The sequence below is a fragment of the Pan paniscus genome, chromosome 9 (genome assembly GCF_029289425.2).
Source record: "Pan paniscus chromosome 9, NHGRI_mPanPan1-v2.0_pri, whole genome shotgun sequence".
Lineage (NCBI taxonomy): Eukaryota > Metazoa > Chordata > Mammalia > Primates > Hominidae > Pan > Pan paniscus.
Window position 1 is genome coordinate 72,492,359 of NC_073258.2, and position 21,541 is coordinate 72,513,899.

The window sequence follows — 21,541 nt, forward strand, 5'->3', positions numbered from 1 at the left end:
TCCAGCCTAAGAAACAACAGCGAAACTCCGTCTCAAAATAAAAATAAAAATAAAAATAGAACTAAAAATAGCAGGGAGTGGGCCGGGAGCAGTGGCTCATGCCTGTAATCGCAGCATTTTGAGACGCTGAGGTGGGTGTATCACCTGAGATCTGGAGTTCGAGACCAGCCTGGGTAACAGGCTGTGAAACCCTGTCTCTACTAAAAACACAAAAATTAGCTGGGCATGGTGGCACGTCCCTGTGATCCCAGCTACTCTGGAGGCTGAGGCACAAGAATGGCTTGAACCTGGGAGATGGAGGTTGCAGTGAGCCAAGATCGCGCCACCGCACTTCAGCCTGGAGGACAGAGCGAGACTCTGTCTCCCCCCCAAAAAAAAAAGAAAAAAAAGAAAAAAGAAAAGCAGTGAGTGGGCTGGGCATGGTGGCTCACACCTGTAATCCCAACACTTTGGGAGGCTGAGGCAGGAGGATTGCTTGAGGCCAGGAGTTCAAGACCAGCCTGGGCAACATAGGAGACCCTGTCTCTACAAAAAATTTAAAAATTAGCTGGGCGTGGTGGCGCGTGCCTGTAGTTCCAGCTACTTGGGAGACTGAGGTGGGAGGATAGCTTGAGCCTGGAAGATTGAGGCTGAAGTGAGCGTGCCACTGCGCTCCAGCAGTGGGTGGGGGAAGGGAGGGAGGGGGCGCGGTGGGGAAATGGAGCGACCGTGTCTGGAAAAAAGAAAAGAGCAGGAAGTATGCATACAGATATGTGTGTATGTACTGAGCTATGGTGTGAAATCATTCCTGACTGCGGGTTATAGTCAAAACCCCATGAAGAGCATCACTACAGCCCACGGGTGTGGCAGGGACACAGTGTTGTGAGCCCTGGGAAGGCAGGGCCTGTGGCCAGCACTTTATCAACACTGGCGCATGCACCCTATGAGGCGAAGGGATTTGTATTGTTCCCTTACAGCGTGGGACACTGAGGTCGCCAGGGGCATGACGACTGTAAGGGACAGTGCTGGATGTGAGCCTCACCTGCAGGAGGCGGTCCAGGAAGCGTGGGTGGAGGGGCTGGAGAAGTTGAGGGCCGCGTGGCCCGGGAGGCTCCCAGAGGAGGGAAGGGCCTATCTCAGCGAGGGGCATAGGTGGGGAAGGTGCGGGGCCAGGCGGCCGCGGGTCCCTGGCATCCCTCTCCTTACGCCCAGGCTAAGCTGGCGGTGCTGCTGGTGACGCTGGTGGCGGCCGCGGTCTCCTACCTGCGGATGGAGCAGAAGCTGCGGCGGGGCGTGGCCCCGCGCCTGCCCCGCATCCCGCGCCCCCAGCACAAGGTGCGCGGTTACCGCTACTTGGAGGAGGACAACTCGGACGAGAGCGACGCGGAGGGCGAGGATGGGGACGGCGCGGAGGAGGAGGCGCCGCCCGCGGGGCCCAGGCCTGGTCCCGAGCAGGCTGGACTCGGCCGCCGGCCCTGCCCGTACGAACAGGCGCAGGGGGGCGACGGGCCGGAGGGGCAGTGAGGGGCCGCCTAGTCCCCGGACTCAGCCTCCCTCCTCGCTGGCCTTAGTTTACCACTTCTTAGGTCGGGGGGACCCCCTCCGAGTCCCGCGCTGTCTTCAAAGGCCCCTGTCTCCCGTCCCCCACGTTGGGGACGCCCCTCCCAGAGCCCGGGTCACCTCCGGGCTTCCGCAGCCCCCTCCAAGGCGGAGTGGAGCCTTGGGAACCCCTCGGCCAAGCACAGCGGTTCGAAAATACAGCTGAACCCAGCGGGCCCTTAGCACGCGCCCCAGCGCCGGAGCAGGGTCAGGGTCTTCTTGCGACCTGGCTCCGCTCCAGATCCCCGCAGCTCTCGGCCGCGGACCCGGGCCGCGTGTGAGCGCGCTTTGCACCTCCTATCCCCAGGGTCCGCTGAGAGCCACGATTTTTTACAGAAAATGAGCAGTAAAGAGATTTTGTACTGTCCTGACTGGGGAGTCCCAGGCCATGGGGGACGGAGCGCCCCTGGGATGCACGCCCGGCTGGCCCGGCCTCTGGGCGCGGTGGTGACAGGCCCTGACCTAGGGGGACCGCGGGGTGTGGGGAGTGCTGCGCCCTACTGGGGGTGGGGCGAGGTGTCCGTAGGCCCCGCCCACCAGCCCTTCCTCCCTCCTGAGGCCCCGCCCCCCATACCCGTCTGCCTTTGCGAGCCCCAGCCAGGAGAAGGGAGCGGCGGAGCGGCTGGCAGAGACAGAGGAGGGTGTGACGGCGTTGCTGGTCCCCCATGGGTCCAGAGGGCGAGACAGACTCCCGAGGCACACCCTCCAGGTGCCTGTGTAGGCATCCTCGGCCCTCCAGCGACCATCCCCGCGTCGGACAGGGTCCACTTCCGAGCCACGGTGGGGTCACCCTGTGCCCAGTACGGGCCTTGGAAGTGGTGGTTGGAGGCCAGGTACGCTCAGTTACTACCCTTTTCCGACTACAGCCTCAGCTGCGATGCCCACGAGAAACAGGCTGGTGGAGGGGCAGACCCCCTACAAGGCCTGAAGGTGCCGTTCCTCCACCCGCTCCTCTTGTGGCCAGAGGAGAGGGACACCCCCGCCATGAAGAGCTCTGAACGGTTGGGTGAGGACAAGTGGGGGCCGTGGGAGGGCCATGGAGCCCCCAGCTGCACCCCAGCAGGCCCGGGGCTGGCCCGCACCATTCCTCACTCTCCACAGCCTCTCTACCCCTGACTTTGGCGAGACCCTCGTCCGTACCTCCAGGCTCCATGCCTGCCTCAGCATCGCTCTATGGATTCTCCCAGCCCTAAACTGGCCCCATCTCTCCTCTCTGCCCTCATGTGAGTTTGGTTCTTGAAGCCTCTAGTGGTCCCTGGGGCCAGACTCTGTGGCCTTGGACAGGGAGTCTCCCATCTGAGCCACAGTTTCCTTCTCTGTTGAGTGTGTGAGGGAACATATTGGAGCCCTTAGTGTGGCGGCTGCAAGCGCCCCAGGCCCTGTAAGAAACACAAAAGGGTGCGGCGGGAGACTTGACATTTTCTAAATCTGGGAGGGAACGCTGCCTGCCTCACGCCGACCTTCAGTGACAAGCAGACTCAGAAGCGGTCCCAAGGTGCCACCGTAACCTGGGTGAAGGCCAGCACTGTGTGCTTCCAGTTCCCCCTCGGCATCTGTAGACTGAGTGTTCTCTGGAGGTGGCTGGCGACATCCTCCAGGCAGGCTCCAGCAAAACCAGTCGGAGTTGGGCGACCTGACGCTGGGATGACTCACCTCTGAATGGAGGGCAAGGTGATATTTGGACGGGTGTGGGCCCCTGGGATGCTGGGCAAACAGGGAGCGGGTGCCTGGATAGTGGGCCTACAGCTCTTCCCAGTTCCAAGTCAATTCCAATGTCCATGGTGCCAAGGAACAGAGGCTCTGATGTTGAGCAGACTTGAAGGTGATCCAGGCACATGGAGTGGCCACTCAGGGGCTTGGCTCCTGGCTGTGCTCTTCCTATCTGGGCATTTCCCATGAGAAGGCTTCACAGGCCACCTGGCTGCTCCTGGCACACGGAGAATGCCCAGATGCTGACATGTGCCAGACAACACATATTTACACCTGATAGGCCACACACATGCAATATGCAAACACACGTGATGGGTATCACCTGTGACAGACACTACATGACAACACACGTGCACACATGATGGGAAACACATATCACAGGCCGTGCGACGGGAAACACACATCACAGGCTGTGCGACGGGAAACACAGCACAAGCAGTGCGACGGGCCCTGGCAGCAAGCTCAGCAGGCTGGCTCTTTTCGAGCAGGAGAAGAGCTCATTGTAAGAGATGACACTGGCGTAGGTGGCACCTCCCCTGTCTCCATCACCCCCGGATAAGGTGACTGGGTGGAGGTTCTGGACCCCTGAGTGGACGACCAGGTTGTGTCATGGCCTCCGTGTCTGATTGCCACCCTCGCTCCCAAAGCAACTCTGTGATTTTGTCGATCCGCACTGTGGGGATTTTTCTTTTTCTTTTTCTTTTTCTTTTCTTCTTTTTTTTTTTTTTTTTTTGCAACGGAGTTTCACTCTTGTTGCCCAAGCTGGAGTGCAATGGCGTGATCTCAGCTCACTGCAACCTCCATCTCCTGGGTTCAAGCAATTCTCCTACCTCAGCCTCCCGAGTAGCGGGGATTACAGGCGCCCACCACCAAGCCAGGCTAATTTTTTTTGTATTTTTAGTAGAGATGAAGTTTCACCATGTTGGCCAAGCTGGTCTCAAACTCCTGACCTCAGGTGATCCACCTGCCTCGGCATCCCAAAGTGCTGGGATTACAGACGTGAGCCATCACGCCCGGCTGGGATTTTTCAATTATGTGATTCCAAGAATCTCCAGTCCAAAATTTTCCCTATCTTTAAGTTCTCAGTAGCAGGTTAGATAACCTGAGAAGTCTCCCTCTTCAAAACACCTAGAAATGCTGGGTAAGAAACAAATGTCCTTTTAACTATAGAGCTGAGGCCGGGCATGGTGGCTCGCGCCTGTAATTCCAGCACATTGGGAGGCTGAGGCGGGCGGATCACCTGAGGCCAGGAGTTCGAGACCAGCCTGGCCAATGGTGAAACCCCATCTCTACTAAAAATACAAAAATCAGCCAGGAGTGGTGGCAGGCGCTTGTAATCTCAGCTACTTAGGAGGCTGAAGCAGGAGAATCGCTTGAACCCGGAAGGCAGAAGTTGCAGTGAGCCAAGATCACGCCATTACACTCCAGCCTGGGCAAAAGAGTGAAACTCCATCTCAAAAAATATATAAATAAAATAAAATAAATATATAGCTGAGTTCTTCAGAAAATAAGTTAAGTCCCCTAAGGCCAGAAGTGAAGAGGGGAGTGAGAACCAAGGTGGGGACAGGAGCTGGTGCTGCAACTGCCTGAGGGCAGGGCTGGGTTGAGCGTTGGAAGCCCTTACAAGGCAGGGGGTCTGGATTACAGTCAAGCATGATGAAGTTGGGGCCACAGAAATGCAACACCTTTAGAGAAAGGGACAGAAACATTTCCACCCAGGGGAACAGAGAGAGGTGAGAAAATTTGAGCTTTAGGTGGTGAACAAGTTTCCCATGAGATCATTGCATTTTCAGGCCTCTCTTATATAAATGTGGAACTCCTATAATGAAGTCATGCTACCTGTGTGGTCTAGGGATGCCAGAGTTGAGAAATTAACACTAAAAAGTTGCTTTGGGCCGGGCGGGGTGGCTCACGCCTGTAATCCCAGCAGTTCGGGAGGCTGAGGCAGGTGAATCACCTGAGGTCAGGAGTTCGAGACCAGCCTAGCCAACATGGTGAAACCCCGTCTCCACTAAAAATACAAAAAATTAGCCACGCCTCGTGTGCTTGTAATCCCAGCTACTCGGGAGGCTGAGGCAGGAGAATAGCTTGAACCTGGGAGGCAGAAGTTGCAGTGAGCTGAGATTGCGCCACTGCACTCCAGCCTGGGCAACAAGAGTGAAACTCTGTCTCAAAAAGAAAAAGTTGCCTTGGCTTAGTGGTACCCTGGGGCCCCTGGAAAAGCCAAATAGAAAACCTCTCTAGGTGGCTCCCTCAAACCTGGCCACCCAGGATTCCCCACATAAAGCCCCTCTGAAGCTCAGCTCACGATCCAAAATTACAGAACACACAGGAAACACATCACCGCGAGAAAAGGCAACAGACATAAAAAAAGAGCAGGATTCGACACCCGCTCCAAATACCCCCAGCTAGGAGAGAGAAGCTGTCCAACAGGTATGTGAGATAGGCAGCTTCTATAAGGGCTGCCAGCGATCTCCCACCCTTGACTCTTCACAACTCTGTGTAATTTCCATCCCTTGATTGTGGGCTGGACCTAGTGAGTTTCTTTTAACCAACTGAATTCTTATTTTACTTATTTCATTTTATTTTATTTCATTTTATTTTATTTTATTTTATTTTATTTTACTTAGAGATATAGTTGCACTGTGTTGTCCATGCTAGGCTGAAACTCCTGACCTTAAGCAGTCTTCCTGCCTCAGCCTCCCAAAGTGCCAGGATTATAAGCACGAGCCACTGCGCTCAGCAGCCTTCACATTTATTTATTTTTGAGACTCGCTGTGTCACCCAGGCTGGAGTGCAATGGCACGATCTCGGCTCACTGCAACCTCCACCTCCCAGGTTCAAGCGATTCTCCTACCTCAGGCTTCCAAGTAGCTGAGATTACAGGCGCCCACCACCACGCCTGGCTAATTTTTGTATTTTTAGTAGAGACTGGGGTTCACCATGTTGGCCAGGCTGGTCTCGAACTCCTGACCTCAGGTGATCTGCCCGCCTCGGCTTCCCAAAGTGCTGGGATTACAGGCGTGAGCCACTGAACCTGGCTAACCAACTGAATGCTAAACTGGCCTGAGAGATTCTCACTCCTTGGTGTCCACACCCTGCTAATGCCCTCCTGTGAGCGAATGTGATGGGCTACAGTACTTTTGAGCTAATCAAATGGGACGCTACCTAATGGACCTGAACCAGTCAGGCAAGTCTTTTAAAAGAAAGGGACATGGCAGAGAGGCGCTCTTCTGCAGGCTTGGAGTAGGGCAAGTGGCCATGGTGCCACCTACAAGGGGGCCCCTGGAAGCCGAGAGTGGTCCCTGATGGCAGCTTGCAAGAAAACAGGGACCTCAGTGCCCCAACGTAGGGAACAGCCCCTCTCCCCCCCTGGCTTTTAGGACCCCCATCACCGGGGAGTGGGGCACCCCCCGTGATGCGGGGAGTAAGAGCCAGCCCCTCTTCCCCCCCTGGTTTTTAGGATCTGTGGTGGACTCACAGCCTGTTTACCATATTGTGAGCAATATCATCTCCCCCTCTGGAGATTATGAACTGTTTCAGAGACGGGTGTACACCCGTCTGTATTCGGAGTAATATCATCCTCTTCCCCCTGAATATTAAGAAGAGTATCACAGGGGTGTTTCCACTCCCTCGGATATCGCGTGTCATATCCTCCTCTCCCACGTTGCAATTAGAAACAATATCAGTGGGGGCGTGTCCACCTTGTGTGATATTGAAAGTAATATCATCCTCTTCCCTCCAGGATCATGGGAACAATATCCCTGGGGGGTGTCCACTTTCTGCCATATATGTAGTCATATCACCCCCTCCGCCTTAGAATATTACGAAGGACCATCTCACACTGCGGTGTATACTTCCTGCGATATTGGGAGTAATATCAACCTCTCGGCCTCTGAATATTAGGAAGAATAGCACAGGGTGGGTGTACACCTCCTGCTCTATTATGGGAAGTCATATCTATCTATTATGGGGAGTAATATCATCCTCTCCCTTTCAGGATATTAATAACAATTTCACAGGCTGGGTGAACACAGCCTGCGATGCTGGAATTATCACCCTCTCCCCCTCGGGATACTAGGAAGAATATCACAGAAGAGGTGTACACTCCCTGCGATATTGGGAGTAATATCATACGCTTCTTCCGTGAATATTAGGAATGATATCACCGGGTGGCTGTACATTGATTGCTATGTTGGCAGTCGTGTCATAGTCTATCCGTTGGGTATTAGGATTGGTGTCACAGGGTGAGTGTACACCTACTGTGATATGAAAACTAATATCATGCTCTCCATCCCTGGATATTAGGAACAATATCACACGTAGGTGTACACCCCCTGTGGTATTAGCAGTAATAATATTCTGAATTATTAAACATCAGTCTTATTAATAATTATCAATGGTAATATTAATTAACAATGTAACGTTATTAATCATTAATGATTATTTTCAAGATATGATTATGCATGATTAAAATTAATTATTAATATTAATGTCACTTTTAATATTAGTTATTAATCTTAATATTAATTGTTTGATTACCGACATCACTTATGATTGATTGAAATAACATTAATTAGTGATATCATTATTTTATTATTAATAGTAATATTGCTATTAATTATTAATAGTAACCGTTAATATTTTTCATCTGTACTGTTTTACTGTCTCTACTGTAATTATTAATATTGATGATTACTATTGATTTTTTTATTTATTAATATTAATGATTAATAAAACTGTTCCCGATATCCGTGGGAGAGAGAATAAGACTCCCTATATCTCAGAAAGTGTACACCCCTCTATGATGTTACTCCTAATAGCCGGGGGGTAGAGGATGACATTATTGAAAATAGCACAGTGGGTGTACATCCCTTCGGTCATCTTGTTCCTAATATCCTGGGTGGGAGCAGATGATATGACTCCCAATATCGCAGGGGGCGGACACCTCCCACGAGATACTGTCCCTAACATCCAAAAGTGGAGATGATGATATTTCTTCCAATTTCGCCGGGGGTGCACACCACCCTTGGGATACTGATCCTAATATCCAGGCGGCGAAAGGATGATATTAGTCGGAATATTGCAGGATGTGTACACTCCCTAGGGATATTGTTCCTAATATAAAGGGGCGGAGAGGATGATATCACTCCCAATATAGCCGGGGGTGTACACCCCTTGTGTGACATTGCTCCTAAAGGGCAGCGGGGGAGAGGAAGATATTACAGCCAATATCGCAGGGGGTGTACACCCCCTTGTGACATTCTTCCTTCTATCCTGGGAGGGAGAGGAAGATACTAGCGGCAATGTCGCAGGGGCTGTACACACCCACTGTGATATTGTTCCGAATATCCGGAGGGGGAGAAAATGATGTTACTTCCAATATCGCGGGGGGTGTACATCCTCCTGTGATATTGTTTCTTATATTCAGGGGGAGAGGATGACATTACTCCCAATATCGCAGGGGTTGTACACACCTCTTGTGATACGGGGAGTAAGAGCCAGCCCCTCTCCCCCCTGGCTCTTAGGAGCCCCATCGCAGGGGGGTGAGGCCCCACCCGGGGTACAGGGAGTAAGAGCCAGACCCTATCCTCCCCTGGCTCTTAGGACCCCCATCGCGAGGGGGTGAGGCCCCCGCGATGCGGGCAGTCATATCACCCCCCTCTGGATATGATGATTCACGTCGCAGGGGGGCGGGCGCCCCCGCGATGCGGGGAGTCATATCACCCCCCCTTCCCCCCTGGATATGACGATCCACAGTGGTCACACAGCGTGTTCACCTTATTGTCAGTAATATCTTCTCCGCCTCTGGAAATTACCAACTATGTCACAGATGGGTGCACATCCTCTGCGCTCTTTGGAGTAATAGCATCCTCTTTCCCCTTGATATTAAGAACAATATCACAGGAGTGTTTTTACCCCTAGGGGCATTCCGTGTAGTATCATCTGCTCCCACGTTGAAATTAGGAACAATATCACTGGGGGCGTGTCCACCCCGTGCGATATTGAAATTAACATCATCCTCTTCTCTCCTGGATCATGGGAACCATATCACTGGGGTTGTGTACACTTTCTGCGGTATTGGGAGTAAGATCATCCTCTCCGCCTTGGAATATTAAGGACCATATCACAGTGGGGCTGTACACACCCTGTGCTATGAAGAAGAGTATTATCCTCCCCTGCCCTGCACATTGGAAAAAATATCACAGAGTGGGTGTACACCTCCTGCGATGGGGGGGTGATATCATCTTCTCTTCTTCTGGATAATAGCAACAATAATACACGGGTTTGTACACTTTCTGTGATATTGGGAGTAATATCAACCTCTCCACCTTTGAATATTAAGAACAATATCACAGACTGGATGTACACCCCCTGCGATATTGGGAGTCATATCAGCCTCTCCTCTCCGTGGATATTAGGAATAATATCCCAGGATGGGTGTACACCTCCTGCTGTATGGGGAGTCATATCGTCCTCTTCCTTCCTGGCTGCTAGGAACAATATCAGAGGGTGGGAGTACACAGCCTGCGATATTGTGAGTAATATCACCCTCTCCCCCTCCGGATATTAGGAACTATGTCACAGAAGGGATGTACACTTCCTGAGATACTGGGAGTAATAGCATTCTCTTCTTCCGGGAATATTAGGAGGAATATCACCGGGTGGATGCACACCCACTGCTATCTTGGGAGTAACGTCATACGCCACCCCCTGGAGATGATATTCGGATCAATATCACCGGGTGGGTGTACACCTACTGCGATATTGAACGTCATATCATGCTCTCTCCCTCCCTGGACATTAGGAACAATATCACAGGTGGGTGCACACCCACTGAGGTATTAGGGATAATATTCATATTAATTCTTCCTCATTTATTAACATGAATATGTATTACCAATATTAATATTAATATTAAGAAATCATTGCTAAAAATAGTGTTCATATTATTAATATTAATGTTAATTATTAGGAGCTAATATGACAGTTTTCTAATGAATAAGATCAATATCACTCTTTAAGACCAGGCGTCATTAATCATTAATATTAATGATTTATTGTTATCGTGAGTATAACTCTTTAATATGAATTATCATTATTATCGGTATTGATTTTAAGAATTATATGATCAGTTATTAATATTGATAATTATCAGTATCAATTAATAATTGAGATTATTAATTGCGGTAAGTAACATTGCGCCATTGCACCCCTCCCTTGGCGGCTTGTTTACGACCCAAAACGGGGATCCAAATGCCCCTGAGAGAGCAGCGGCATACTGGGAGAGAGGAGGATGGTCACGTGGTGGAGAGGCGTGTTTTTGTGTACCAGCCCTTCACCTCTGCCGACCTTCTCAACTGGGAAAACAATACCCCGTCCTAAGCGAAAAGTCACAAGCCCTAATTGATTTTCTCCAAACTGTTATCCAGACCCACAACCCCACCTGGGCTGATCGCCACCGGTTGCTCATGTTCCTCTTTAAGAGAGATGAAAGGCGAAAGGCGGAGAGGGCTCCACGCAGCAACTAAGTGGCTAGAGGAACATGCACCAGCTGATTACCAAAACCCCCAAGAGTATGGAAGGACCCAGTTACCAGGAACCCACCCCTAGTTGGACCCACATGAAAGACGGGATATGCAAAGGCTAAACCGAGACAGGGAAGCTCTCTTGGAAGGATTCAAGAGGGGAGCTCAGAAGGCCACAAACGTTAACAAGGTCTCTGAGGTCATTCAGGGAAAAGAAGAAAGTCCAGCACAATTCTACCAGAGACTGTGTGAGGCCTATGGTATGTATACTCCCCTTGATCCCGATAACCCTGAAAATCAGCGCATGATTCACATGGCTTTAGTCCGTCAAAACGCGGGAGGCGTTAGAAGAAGACTGCAGAAGCAGGCTGGGCTTGCAGGGATGAATACATCACATTGATGAGAAATAGCTAAGCAGGTGTTTGTAAACAGGGATGCAGTAAGCCGCGAGGGAAAGCGCAAAAGAATGAAGGTCTCGCCCGGCGAAACGCCGACCTGTTTGTTAGCTGCAGCAGTCAGAGCTGTCCCCCCAAAGAGGCAAGGGAAGGGGGGCCCTGGGAAAGAAACTCAGCTTGGCTGTCAGAGTTTGCAGCATAACCAGTGTGCTTATTGTAAAGAAATAGGACAGTGGAAGAACAAATGCCCTCACCTCAAAAGAAAACAAGGTGACTCAGCAGGAGGCCCTGGACAAGGAGGAAGGGGCCCTGCTCAACCTGGCAGAAGGGTTATTGGACTGAGGGAGACCGGGCTCAAGTGTCCCCAAAGAGCCTCTGGTCAGAATGACAGTCGAGGGCAGAGACATTGATTTTCTTGTAGATACCGGTGCTGAACATTCGCTAGTAACCGCCCCGGTCGCCCCCTTATCCAGAAAGACTATTGACGTCACCGGAGCCACGGGGTCTTCAGCAAAGCAAGCTTTCTGCTTGCCTGGGACTTGCACTGTAGGAGTACATCAAGTGATTCATCAGTTTTTGTACATGCCTGACTGTCCCTTGCCCTTGTTGGGAAGGGACTTGCTTAGCAAGCTGACAGCTGCTCTCTCTTTGACAGAACACAGCTCTTTGCTGCTAAAGTTACCCGCCACGGGAGTCATTATGACCCTTACGGTCCCCCGAGAGGAGGAATGGAGAGTTTTGTGAACTGAGGCGGGCCAAGAGAGAAGATCAGCTCTGGCTAAGCGGTGGCCAAGAGTACGGGTAGAAGACAACCCTCCAGGGTTGGCCAGTTAAGACTGGGTCCCAGCCGCTTAGGCAAAAACAGGACCCGGTCCCCAGAGAAGCTCTTCAAAGTATCCAGGTCCATCTTAAGCACCTAAGAACTTTTGGTATGATAGTTCCTTGTCAGTCTCCACGGAATACTCCCCTCCTGCCTATTTGCAAGCCATGTACCAAGGACTACAGGCCGGGACAGGATTCGCGCTTGCTTAGTCAAGCTACTCTGACTTTCATCCAACAGTACCTAGCCCGTCCACATTGTTGGGGTTGCTGCCAGCTGAGGACAGCTGGTTCACCTGCTTGGACCTGAGAGACGCTTTCTTTCCTATCAGATTAGCCCCTGAGATCCAGAAGCTGTTTGCCTTTCAGTGGGAAGATCCGGAGTCAGGTGTCACTACTCAGTACACTTGGACCTGGCTTCCCCAAGGGTTCAAGGACTCCACCACCATCTTTGGGGAGGTGTTGGCTCGAGACCTCCAGAAGTTTCCCACCAGAGACCTAGGCTGTGCTTTGCTCCGCTAGGTTGATGAGCTTTTGCTGGGACACCCCACAGCAGTCAGGTGCGCCAAGGGAACGGATTGCCCTACGCCGACACCTGGAGGACTGTGGGTATAAGGTGTCCAAGAAGAAAGCTCAGATCTGCCGACAGCAGGTACGTTCCTTGGGATTTACTATCCGACAGGGGGAACGCAGCCCGGGATCAGAAAGAAAGCAGGTCATTTGCAATCTAGCAGAGCCTAAGAGCAGAAGGCAGGTGAGAGAATTCTTAGGAGCTGTGGGGTTTTGTAGACTGCGGATCCCAAACTTTGCAGTATTAGCCAAGCCTTTGTATGAGGTCACCAACGGGGCGGGGACAGGGAACTTTTTGAATGGGGATCCCAACAACAGCAAGTCTTTCATGAGTTAAAGGAGAAACTTATGTCAGCCCCAGCCCTGGGGCTACCCGATCTGACAAAGCCTTTTTCATCCTATGTGTCAGAGAGAGAGAAAAGATGGCAGCCTGACTTTGAACCCAAACTGTGGGGCCCTGGCCGAGGCCGGTGGCCTACCTCTCTAAACAACTAGACTGGGTCTCTAAAGGATGGCCCCTGTGTTTGAGGGCCTTGGCAGCAACTGCACTGCTAGTACAAGAAGCAAAGAAGCTGACTCTTGGGCAAAACCTGTACAGAAAGGCCCCCCATGCTGTGGTGACTTTAATGAATACTAAAGGACATCATTGGCTAACGAATGCCGGACTCACCAAGTACCAGACTTTGCTCTGTGAAAATCCCCGTATAACCATTGAAGTTCGTAACACCCTGCCACCTTGCTCCCGCTATCAGAGAGCCCTGTCGAGCATGATTGTGTAGAAGTGTTGGACTCAGTTGACTCTAGCAGACCTGACATCCGGGACCAAGCTTGGGCATCAGTAGACTGGGAACTATACGTGCATGGGAGCAGCTTCGTCAACACCCAAGGAGAGAGAGGTGCAGGGTATGCAGTGATAACCCTGGACACTCTTGTTGAAGCCAGATCGTTGCCCCAGGGCACTTCAGCCCAGAAAGCTGAACTCATTGCTTTCATTCGGGCCTTAGAACTCAGTGAGGGTCAGACTGTCAACATTTACACTGATTCTTGGTATGTCTTTTTAACCCTTCACGTGCATGGAGCATGATAGAAAGAAAAGGGCCTATTGAACTCTGGGGGAAAAGGCAGAAAATATCAACCAGAAATCTTCCATGTATTAGAAGCAGTATGGAAACCCCACAAGGTGGCAGTTATGCATTGCAGGGGACACCAGCGAGCTTCCACCTTGGTGGGCTTGGGGAATTCCCGCGCTGACTCAGAGGCTCAAAAGCAGCATCTGCCCCTTTCCAGGCATCAGTCACAGCTCCTCTGCTCCCTCAAGCACCTGATCTTGGACCTGCTTATTCTAAAGAAGAAAAGGACTTTCTCCAGGTAGAGGGAAGGACAAGCGATGGAGGAAGGATGGATTCGGTTACCGGATGGGAGAGTAGCTGTGCCACAGCTGCTAGGAGCTGCAGTTGTACTGGCTGTGCAAGAAACCACCCATCTAGGTCAGGAGTCACTGCAAAAAGTTGTTAGGCTGGTATTTCTACATCTCGCCTTTCTTAGCCCTTGCCAAAACGGTGAGGCAGCGATGTGTCAGCTGCCGACAGCATCATGCGAGGCAAGGTCCAGCCATTCCACCCGGCATACAAGCTTATGGAGCAGCCCCCTTTGAAGATCTCCAGGTAGACTTCACAGAGATGCCAAAGTGTGGAGGTAACAAGTATTTACTAGCTCTTGGGCATACCTAATCTGGGTGGGTGGAGGCTTATCTAACACGAACTGAGAAAGCTCGTGAAGTAAGCCATGTGCTTCTTCGAGATCTGATTCGTAGATTGGGACTGCCCTTCCGGATCGGCTCAGATAACGGGCCTGTGTTTGTGGCTGACTTGCTACAGAAGACGGCAAAGGTATTGGGGATCACACGGAAACTGCATGCCGCCTCCCGGCCTCAGAGTTCCGGAAAGGTGGAGCGGATGAATCGGACTATCAAAAATAATATTATTGTCTTCCCCGCTGGATATATAAAACAACACCACAAGGGGCGTCAAACCACCTGCTACATTTGAGGGAATGTTATCCTCTCCCCCCCTCCACACTTCCCGGATATTAGAGGCAAAAACACAGGGGTAATGTACACCCACTCCTTTATTGGCAGTAATGTCATCCTCTGCATTCTTGGATATTAGGAACAATATCACAGTGTGCGTGTATGTCTGTCGCGAAATTCAATGGAATGTCATCCTGTGCCTCCCTGGATACGACGAACAATATCACGGGGGATGTAAAACTTCTGAGATATTGGGAGTGATCTCATCCTCTCCCCTCTGGATGTTAGGGACAATATCACAGGGGTAGTGTACACCTTCTGTGACGTTGGGACTAATATCATCCTCCCGCCCCCGGATATTAAAAACCATGTCACAAGGGGCGTGTACACACACTTCGATATTGGTATGAATACCATCCTCTCCCTCTTTGGATATTCGGTGCAATATTTCAGGTGGGGTATCCACCACCTGCAATATTGGAAGTCATGTTATTTTCTCCCCCCCCCGGATATTAGAAAGAATATCACAGGGGGGTATGAACAACCCTTGCGATATTTGGAGTCATATCATCGTCTCCCCTCAAGAATATTAAGAACAATATCGTAGGGGCGGGGGTTGTATACCCCCTTTCATATTCGATATCATCCTCTTTCTCCCTGGACATTAGGAACAATATCAGGAAGGGATGTACAGACCCTGCGACATTTGCTGTCATGTAATTGTCTCTCCCCTAGATAGGAAAATTGTCACTGGGGATGTGAACACCCTTGCGATATTGGGAGTAGTATCATCCTCTCCCCCCTCGCATATTGGGAACAATATCACAGGTGGGGTGTATTGCCTCTGTGATATTGGGAGTACAATTATCCTCTCTTCCCCTGGATACTAGGAAGGGTATCAGAGGGGGAGGGTGTACATTCCCTGCGATATTCAACGTAACCTTATCCTCTCCCTCCCAGGGTATTCAGAACAATATTACAGGAGGGGTGTACACCCTCTGCGAAATTGAGAGTCATATCATCCTCTTTCGCTCTGGATATTAGGAACAATATCACAGGGTTGTGTACACACCCTGCGATATTGGGAGTCATATCATCCTCTCTCCCTGTGGATATTAGGAAGAGTATCACAGGGCTGTGGAAACCCGCAGCGGTACTGGGAGTAATATCATCCTTTCGCCCTCTGGATATGAGGAAGATTTTCACGGGTGTGTACACCCACTGCGATATTGGGAGTAATATCATCCTCTCCACCCAGGAAATGACTAACAAGGTCACGGGGGGGTGAACTCCCCCTGCGATATTGGGAGTAATGTCGTCCTCCCCAAACCTGGATGTTAGCAACGAGATCACAGAGGGGGTGTACACACCCTGCGATATTGGAAGTAATATGATCCTCTCCCCACCTGGATATGGGGAAGATATCACAGCGCGGGTACACGTTTCCTACGCTGTTGGGAGTAATATCATTCTCTTCCTTTTGGGATATTAGGAAGAATATCACAGGGGTGCTTAACAATTATTTCGATATTGGGAGTACTATCATCCTCTATTTTCCTGGACATTGGGCCCAATAACAGAAAAAGCTATACAACCCCTGCGATATTGGGAGTAATAGCATACTCTCCTTCCCTGGATGTTAGAAAACAATATCATCAGGGCTGAACACCCCCCGCGATAATGGGAGTAATATTGACTCTTTCACAGGCCATTTGGAACAATATCACAGGGGGTGTTTACAAACAGGGGTGGTGTACAACCCCTGTGATATTGGGAGTAACATCATTCTCTCCACCTACTGATATTAAAAACAATATCCCGGCGGGAGGTGGTACACCCCCAGTGATATTGGGAATAATGTCATCCTCTCCTTCCCTGGATATTAGGAACAATATCACAAGGGGATGTACACCTTCCGTGATATTGGAATCAATATCGTCCTCTCCCTCGCTGGATATTAGAAAAAAATATCACTCACGGTGTCCACCCACTGTGATATTAGGAAGAATATTACAGTGTGTACATCCACTCTGACTTTAGGAGAAATAGCTCCCTCAAATGTCACAAATAATACCACAGGGTATACAGTGATATCTCCATAGGGTATTGCAAATACTATCACAAGGTGTACACCCACTGTGATAACATGAGTAGTACGTCCCAAGGATACTACAAAGAATATCACAAAGCTGTACACCCACTATGACATAAGAAGTGATATCTCCCTAGGGTGTTACGAATAACATCACAGAATGTACACCTACGGCGTGCACCCACAGTGATATTAGGTGTAATATCAACCCAGGACATAACCAATAAGACCACAGGAAGTACATACATGATGTACACCCACGGTGATGTTATGAGAACTATCTCCCTAGGATAATACGAATAACATCACAGAGTGGATACACATGGTATACACCCACTGTGGCACTAGGACTAATAACTTTCTAAGATATTACCAATAGCATCACAGAATAGAAACACATGGTGTACACCCACTGTAACATTAGGTGTAAATTCTCCCTAGGATATTACGAGTAACATCTCAGTGCGTACACACAGGGTGTACACCCACTGTGACATTAAGGGTAATATCCCCCTAGGATATTACCAATAACATCACAGGGTGTCCACCCATGGTGTACACGCACTGTCATGTTAGGGATAATATCTCCCTGGGATATGATGAATAATACCACAAGGTGTACAGAAACTGTGATATTAGAGGTAATATCTCTAATATCACAGGGTGTACACCCACTGTGATACTGGGAGCAATATCTCTCTAGGATAGTACAAATAATATCACAGAGTGTACACACACTGTGATATTAGGAGAAATATCTCTCTGGGATATCACGAATTATATCACAGAGTGTACACACATGGTGTACATCCACTTTGATATTAGGAGTAATATCTTCCTAGGACATTACAAATAACCTCACAGAGTGTACACCCACTGTAATACTAGGAATCGTATCACCCTAGGGGATCACCAATAATATCACAGGGTGTACACCCACTGTGATATGAGGAGTAATATCTTCCTAGGGTATTACGAATAATTTCACAGTCTGTACACACATGGTGTACACTCACTGTGATATTAGGAGTAACATCTACCTAGTGGATGACAAATAACATCGCAGGGCGTACATCCACTTTGAAATTAGCTGTAATATTTTTCTAAGTTGTTACAAATAAGATCACAGTGTGTACAAACATGGTGTACACTCATTGTGATATCAGGAGTCGTATCTCCGTAATATATTATGAATAATATCAGAGGGTGTACACCCACTGTATTATTAGGAGTAATATCTCTGTAGGATATTACAATTAAGATCACAGGGTGTACAGCCACTGTGATATTAGGAGCAATATCTTTCTAGGATATTACAAATAATATCACAGGGTGTACGCCCACTCTGCTGTCAGGAGCAATATCTCCCTAGGATATCAAAAATCCTATCACAGGGTGTCCAATCTCTGCCTTCCAGGTTCTAAGGGATTCTCCTGCTTCAGCCTCCCTGTAGCTAGGGTTACCCGCCACCATGCCCATCTAATTTTTTTAAATTTTCACTGGAGACGGGGTTTCACCACGTTGGCCAGGCTGGTCTGGAACTCCTGACCTCAGGTGATCCATCAGCCTCGGCCGCCCAAAGTGCTGGGATTACAGGTGTGAGCCATGGCGCTCAGCCAAGAGTTGTATATTCAATTCATTTGGAAACACAGCTCCCATATTTGAGTGTGCATGTACTTTTTTGAAGAAATGATGTCAGAAAACCTAAGGATGATAATAAATATGAAAAGTAACAGGCATGTGAAAAGGTCTTCCGATTAAGAACTCTAAGTTGCGATTTCGTTTTTAGATAATGCGGTCCTAGCTCTTGTATCATCCTTTTACATATTCTACATCAAAGGAATTTGTAGCACGGTGTCAGAATAAAATAGAGTGTATTTCACGGCTTCTTAATTTCTTTCAATTAGACTGAGATCTTTTTCTTCAAGAGAGAAGAACATTTTCATTGCATTCTATTTATTTCTGAAAAGAGTAGGCCGTATTTTACTGAGATCACGGATTTGTTATATATGACGTTTTGGTCTTCTAACATTCTTCAGTGGATTTTCTCTGAAGTAGTATGTACAGAAAGAGTTGAATAGCAAAAAAGTAAATCATGTCATAATTCTGAGATTTTTGGATTTGTCACAACTGAGAAACATTGCTGATGGTGTGTGGTCCGCAAGTGTGAAAATGTTCCTTGTGAATTGCTTGCATCCAAAATATACACACAGTATTAAGGGCTGGTTTTTATCTTTTATTTTTCCAATCCTCTTTTCTTCCCAAGGTGTCCAAGTCACACAGAGCCACGGAATCTCACAGGTGTCTGAGAATTCCTCCTCCTGGGACTCTCAGAGGATCCAGAACTGCAGCCCATCCTGGCTGGTCTGTCCCTGTCCATGTATCTGGTCACGGTGCTGAGGAACCTGCTCATCATCCTGGCTGTCAGCTCTGACCCCCACCTTCACACCCCCATGTGCTTCTTCCTCTCCAACCTGTGCTGGGCTGACATCGGTTTCACCTCGGCCACCGTTCCTAAGATGATTGTGGACATGCAGTCGCATACCAGAGTCATCTCTTATGAGGGCTGCCTGACACGGATATCTTTCTTGGTCCTTTTTGCATGTATAGAAGACATGCTCCTGACTGTGATGGCCTATGACAGCTTTGTAGCCATCTGTCGCCCTCTGCACTACCCAGTCATCGTGAATCCTCACCTCTGTGTCTTCTTCGTTTTGGTGTCCTTTTTCCTTAGCCTGTTGGATTCCCAGCTGCACAGTAGGATTGTGTTACAATTCACCATCATCAAGAATGTGGAAATCTCTAATTTTGTCTGTGACCCCTCTCAACTTCTCAAACTTGTCTGTTCTGACAGAGTCATCAATAGCATATTCATGTATTTCCATAGTACTATGTTTGGTTTTCTTCCCATTTCAGGGATCCTTTTGTCTTACTATAAAATCGTCCCCTCCATTCTAAGGATTTCATCGTCAGATGGGAAGTATAAAGCCTTCTCCACCTGTGGCTCTCACCTGGCAGTTGTTTGCTGATTTTATGGAACAGGCATTGGCGTGTACCTGACTTCAGCTGTGTCACCACCCCCCAGGAATGGTGTGGTGGCGTCAGTGATGTACGCTGTGGTCACCCCCATACTGAAACTTTTCATCTACAGCCTGAGAAACAGGGACATACAAAGTGCCCTGCGGAGGCTGCTCAGCAGAACAGTCGAATCTCATGATCTGTTCCATCCTTTTTCTTGTGTGGGTGAGAAAGGGCAACCACATTAAATCTCTACATCTGCAAATCCTGCCCCTTAGTCACATTCTTTTTGTGGCTTGATGGCTTTTGTTCCTTTCCGCATTTCCTTTGTGAATATTGCTTTCTTCGTTATGCCTTTAACTGGAATGGGTGAGGATTCTGGGACCCTTTGTTTAGCAGAAACCTCATGACAGAATCCTCTATACCTAGGCGGCCTCTTTTAGTTTCTGAGCAATAACCCTGTCATCCAGGTGGAATCACAACTATCTTTTTATATACACGAAGCCCTCACTTCGTTTTGGAATTCCCTGAAAACTGACTTTATGGAAACAATGTACAGGAGGTCCTCCAACACCATTGGTTGTTCAAAGTTGTGTAGTTATACTGTTGAGGAAAAATAAGTGGTTTCACTATACATAATTTTGCTTCAAGGTGAAGTTTCCAAGAGACTTTCAAAGATGTTAAGTGAGGACATACTGTACATCAAATTCATATCCTCTTCCACAGTTCATGTGGAATTTCTTTATAAACTGCTTCTATAGAATCTATTTAGGCAGGTTATGTGGAGACATCCACGTAGCCCTTCCTCAATCTTGGCTTTGAATCAAATCACCTGGGGAGCTTTGAAATGATGAGGCCTGGGTCTCAATACGTGAGATTCTGATTTTCTTGCACCTGTGTGAGTGTGTGGATTTTTTTTTTTTTTCTTTTAAAGCACCAGAGGTGGTTCCAATGACGAAGTTTTTAGAGGCATCAAGCTCCAATGAGTAAGAACAGAAATTAATTGTAATATGATTTCTTCAAATATTATCTTCAAATGCATTGTCCATCAACACCATACAAATGTTTATTATGCTGTTTTTTCTTACCATTTCGCATTCTCTATTTCTTTCTTTTCCTTTTTTTTTGAATCAGAGTTTTACTCTTGTTGCCCAGGCTGGAGTTCAATGCACAGTCTCGTCTCACTGCAACCTCTGCCTCCCATATTCAAGCAATTCTCCTGTCTGAGGCTTCCAAGTAGCTGGGATTACAGGCATGCGCTACCATGCCTGGCTATTTTTTTTTTTTTTTTTGTATTGTTAATAGAGACAGTGTTTCTCCATTTTGGTCAGGCTGGTCTTGAACTCCCGACCTCAGGTGATCCGCCCGCTTCCGCCTCCCAAAGTGCTGGGATTACAGGCATGAGGGACCGTGCCCAGCCACCACTTAGCATTTACATTTTACATTTGTTGAAGTTGTAGATTTATACACACATTGATTGCCGCTTTGTTATACACTTGCGTATACATAAGATGGGAAATAGAAAAGAATAAAATGGGCACAGTATCCCTGAAGTTTCACATTCCGAGACATTTTAAAAATATTTGCTCTTCAGAAATTTGTTTCAGTGAAGAAACTGTGGTATACAAACCCAGTGAAGTATTATTCAGCCTAAAAAGGAAGAAACTCCTCTCCGCTGCACACAAAATGGATGAGATTGCAGGTCTGTATATTAAATGAAATAAGCCAGGCACAGAATGACAAATATTTCATGTCCTCACTTCTATGTAGGAAGAAAAAAGGAAACCTTGGCCAGGTGTGG

The 21,541-nt window shown here is 48.7% G+C and overlaps 1 protein-coding gene across 2 annotated transcripts; it reads left to right on the forward strand.

Moving 5' to 3' along the window:
* Positions 1-1,507: 1,507 nt before the first annotated feature.
* Positions 1,508-20,668, forward strand: LOC117974962 (olfactory receptor 7E24-like). Of its 2 annotated transcripts, none has more exons than XR_010113362.1 (2): positions 1,508-3,249; positions 18,989-20,668. XR_010113362.1 is itself a non-coding variant. In XM_055093723.2 (2 exons), the coding sequence occupies exon 2, from the start codon at positions 19,101-19,103 to the stop codon at positions 19,749-19,751; it is 651 nt and encodes a 216-aa protein (XP_054949698.2). In that variant the 5' UTR covers positions 1,508-2,411; positions 18,989-19,100; the 3' UTR covers positions 19,752-20,668. The 2 variants fall into 2 exon arrangements, 1 of the variants encoding a protein (XP_054949698.2); XM_055093723.2 differs by having other exon boundaries at positions 1,508-2,411.
* The last annotated feature ends 873 nt before the right edge of the window (positions 20,669-21,541 follow it).

What these genes read in the sequence shown, in the direction of transcription:
- LOC117974962 (XM_055093723.2), top strand. Translation starts at nt 19,101, where the DNA reads ATGTATCTGGTCACGGTGCTGAGGAACCTGCTCATCATCCTGGCTGTC.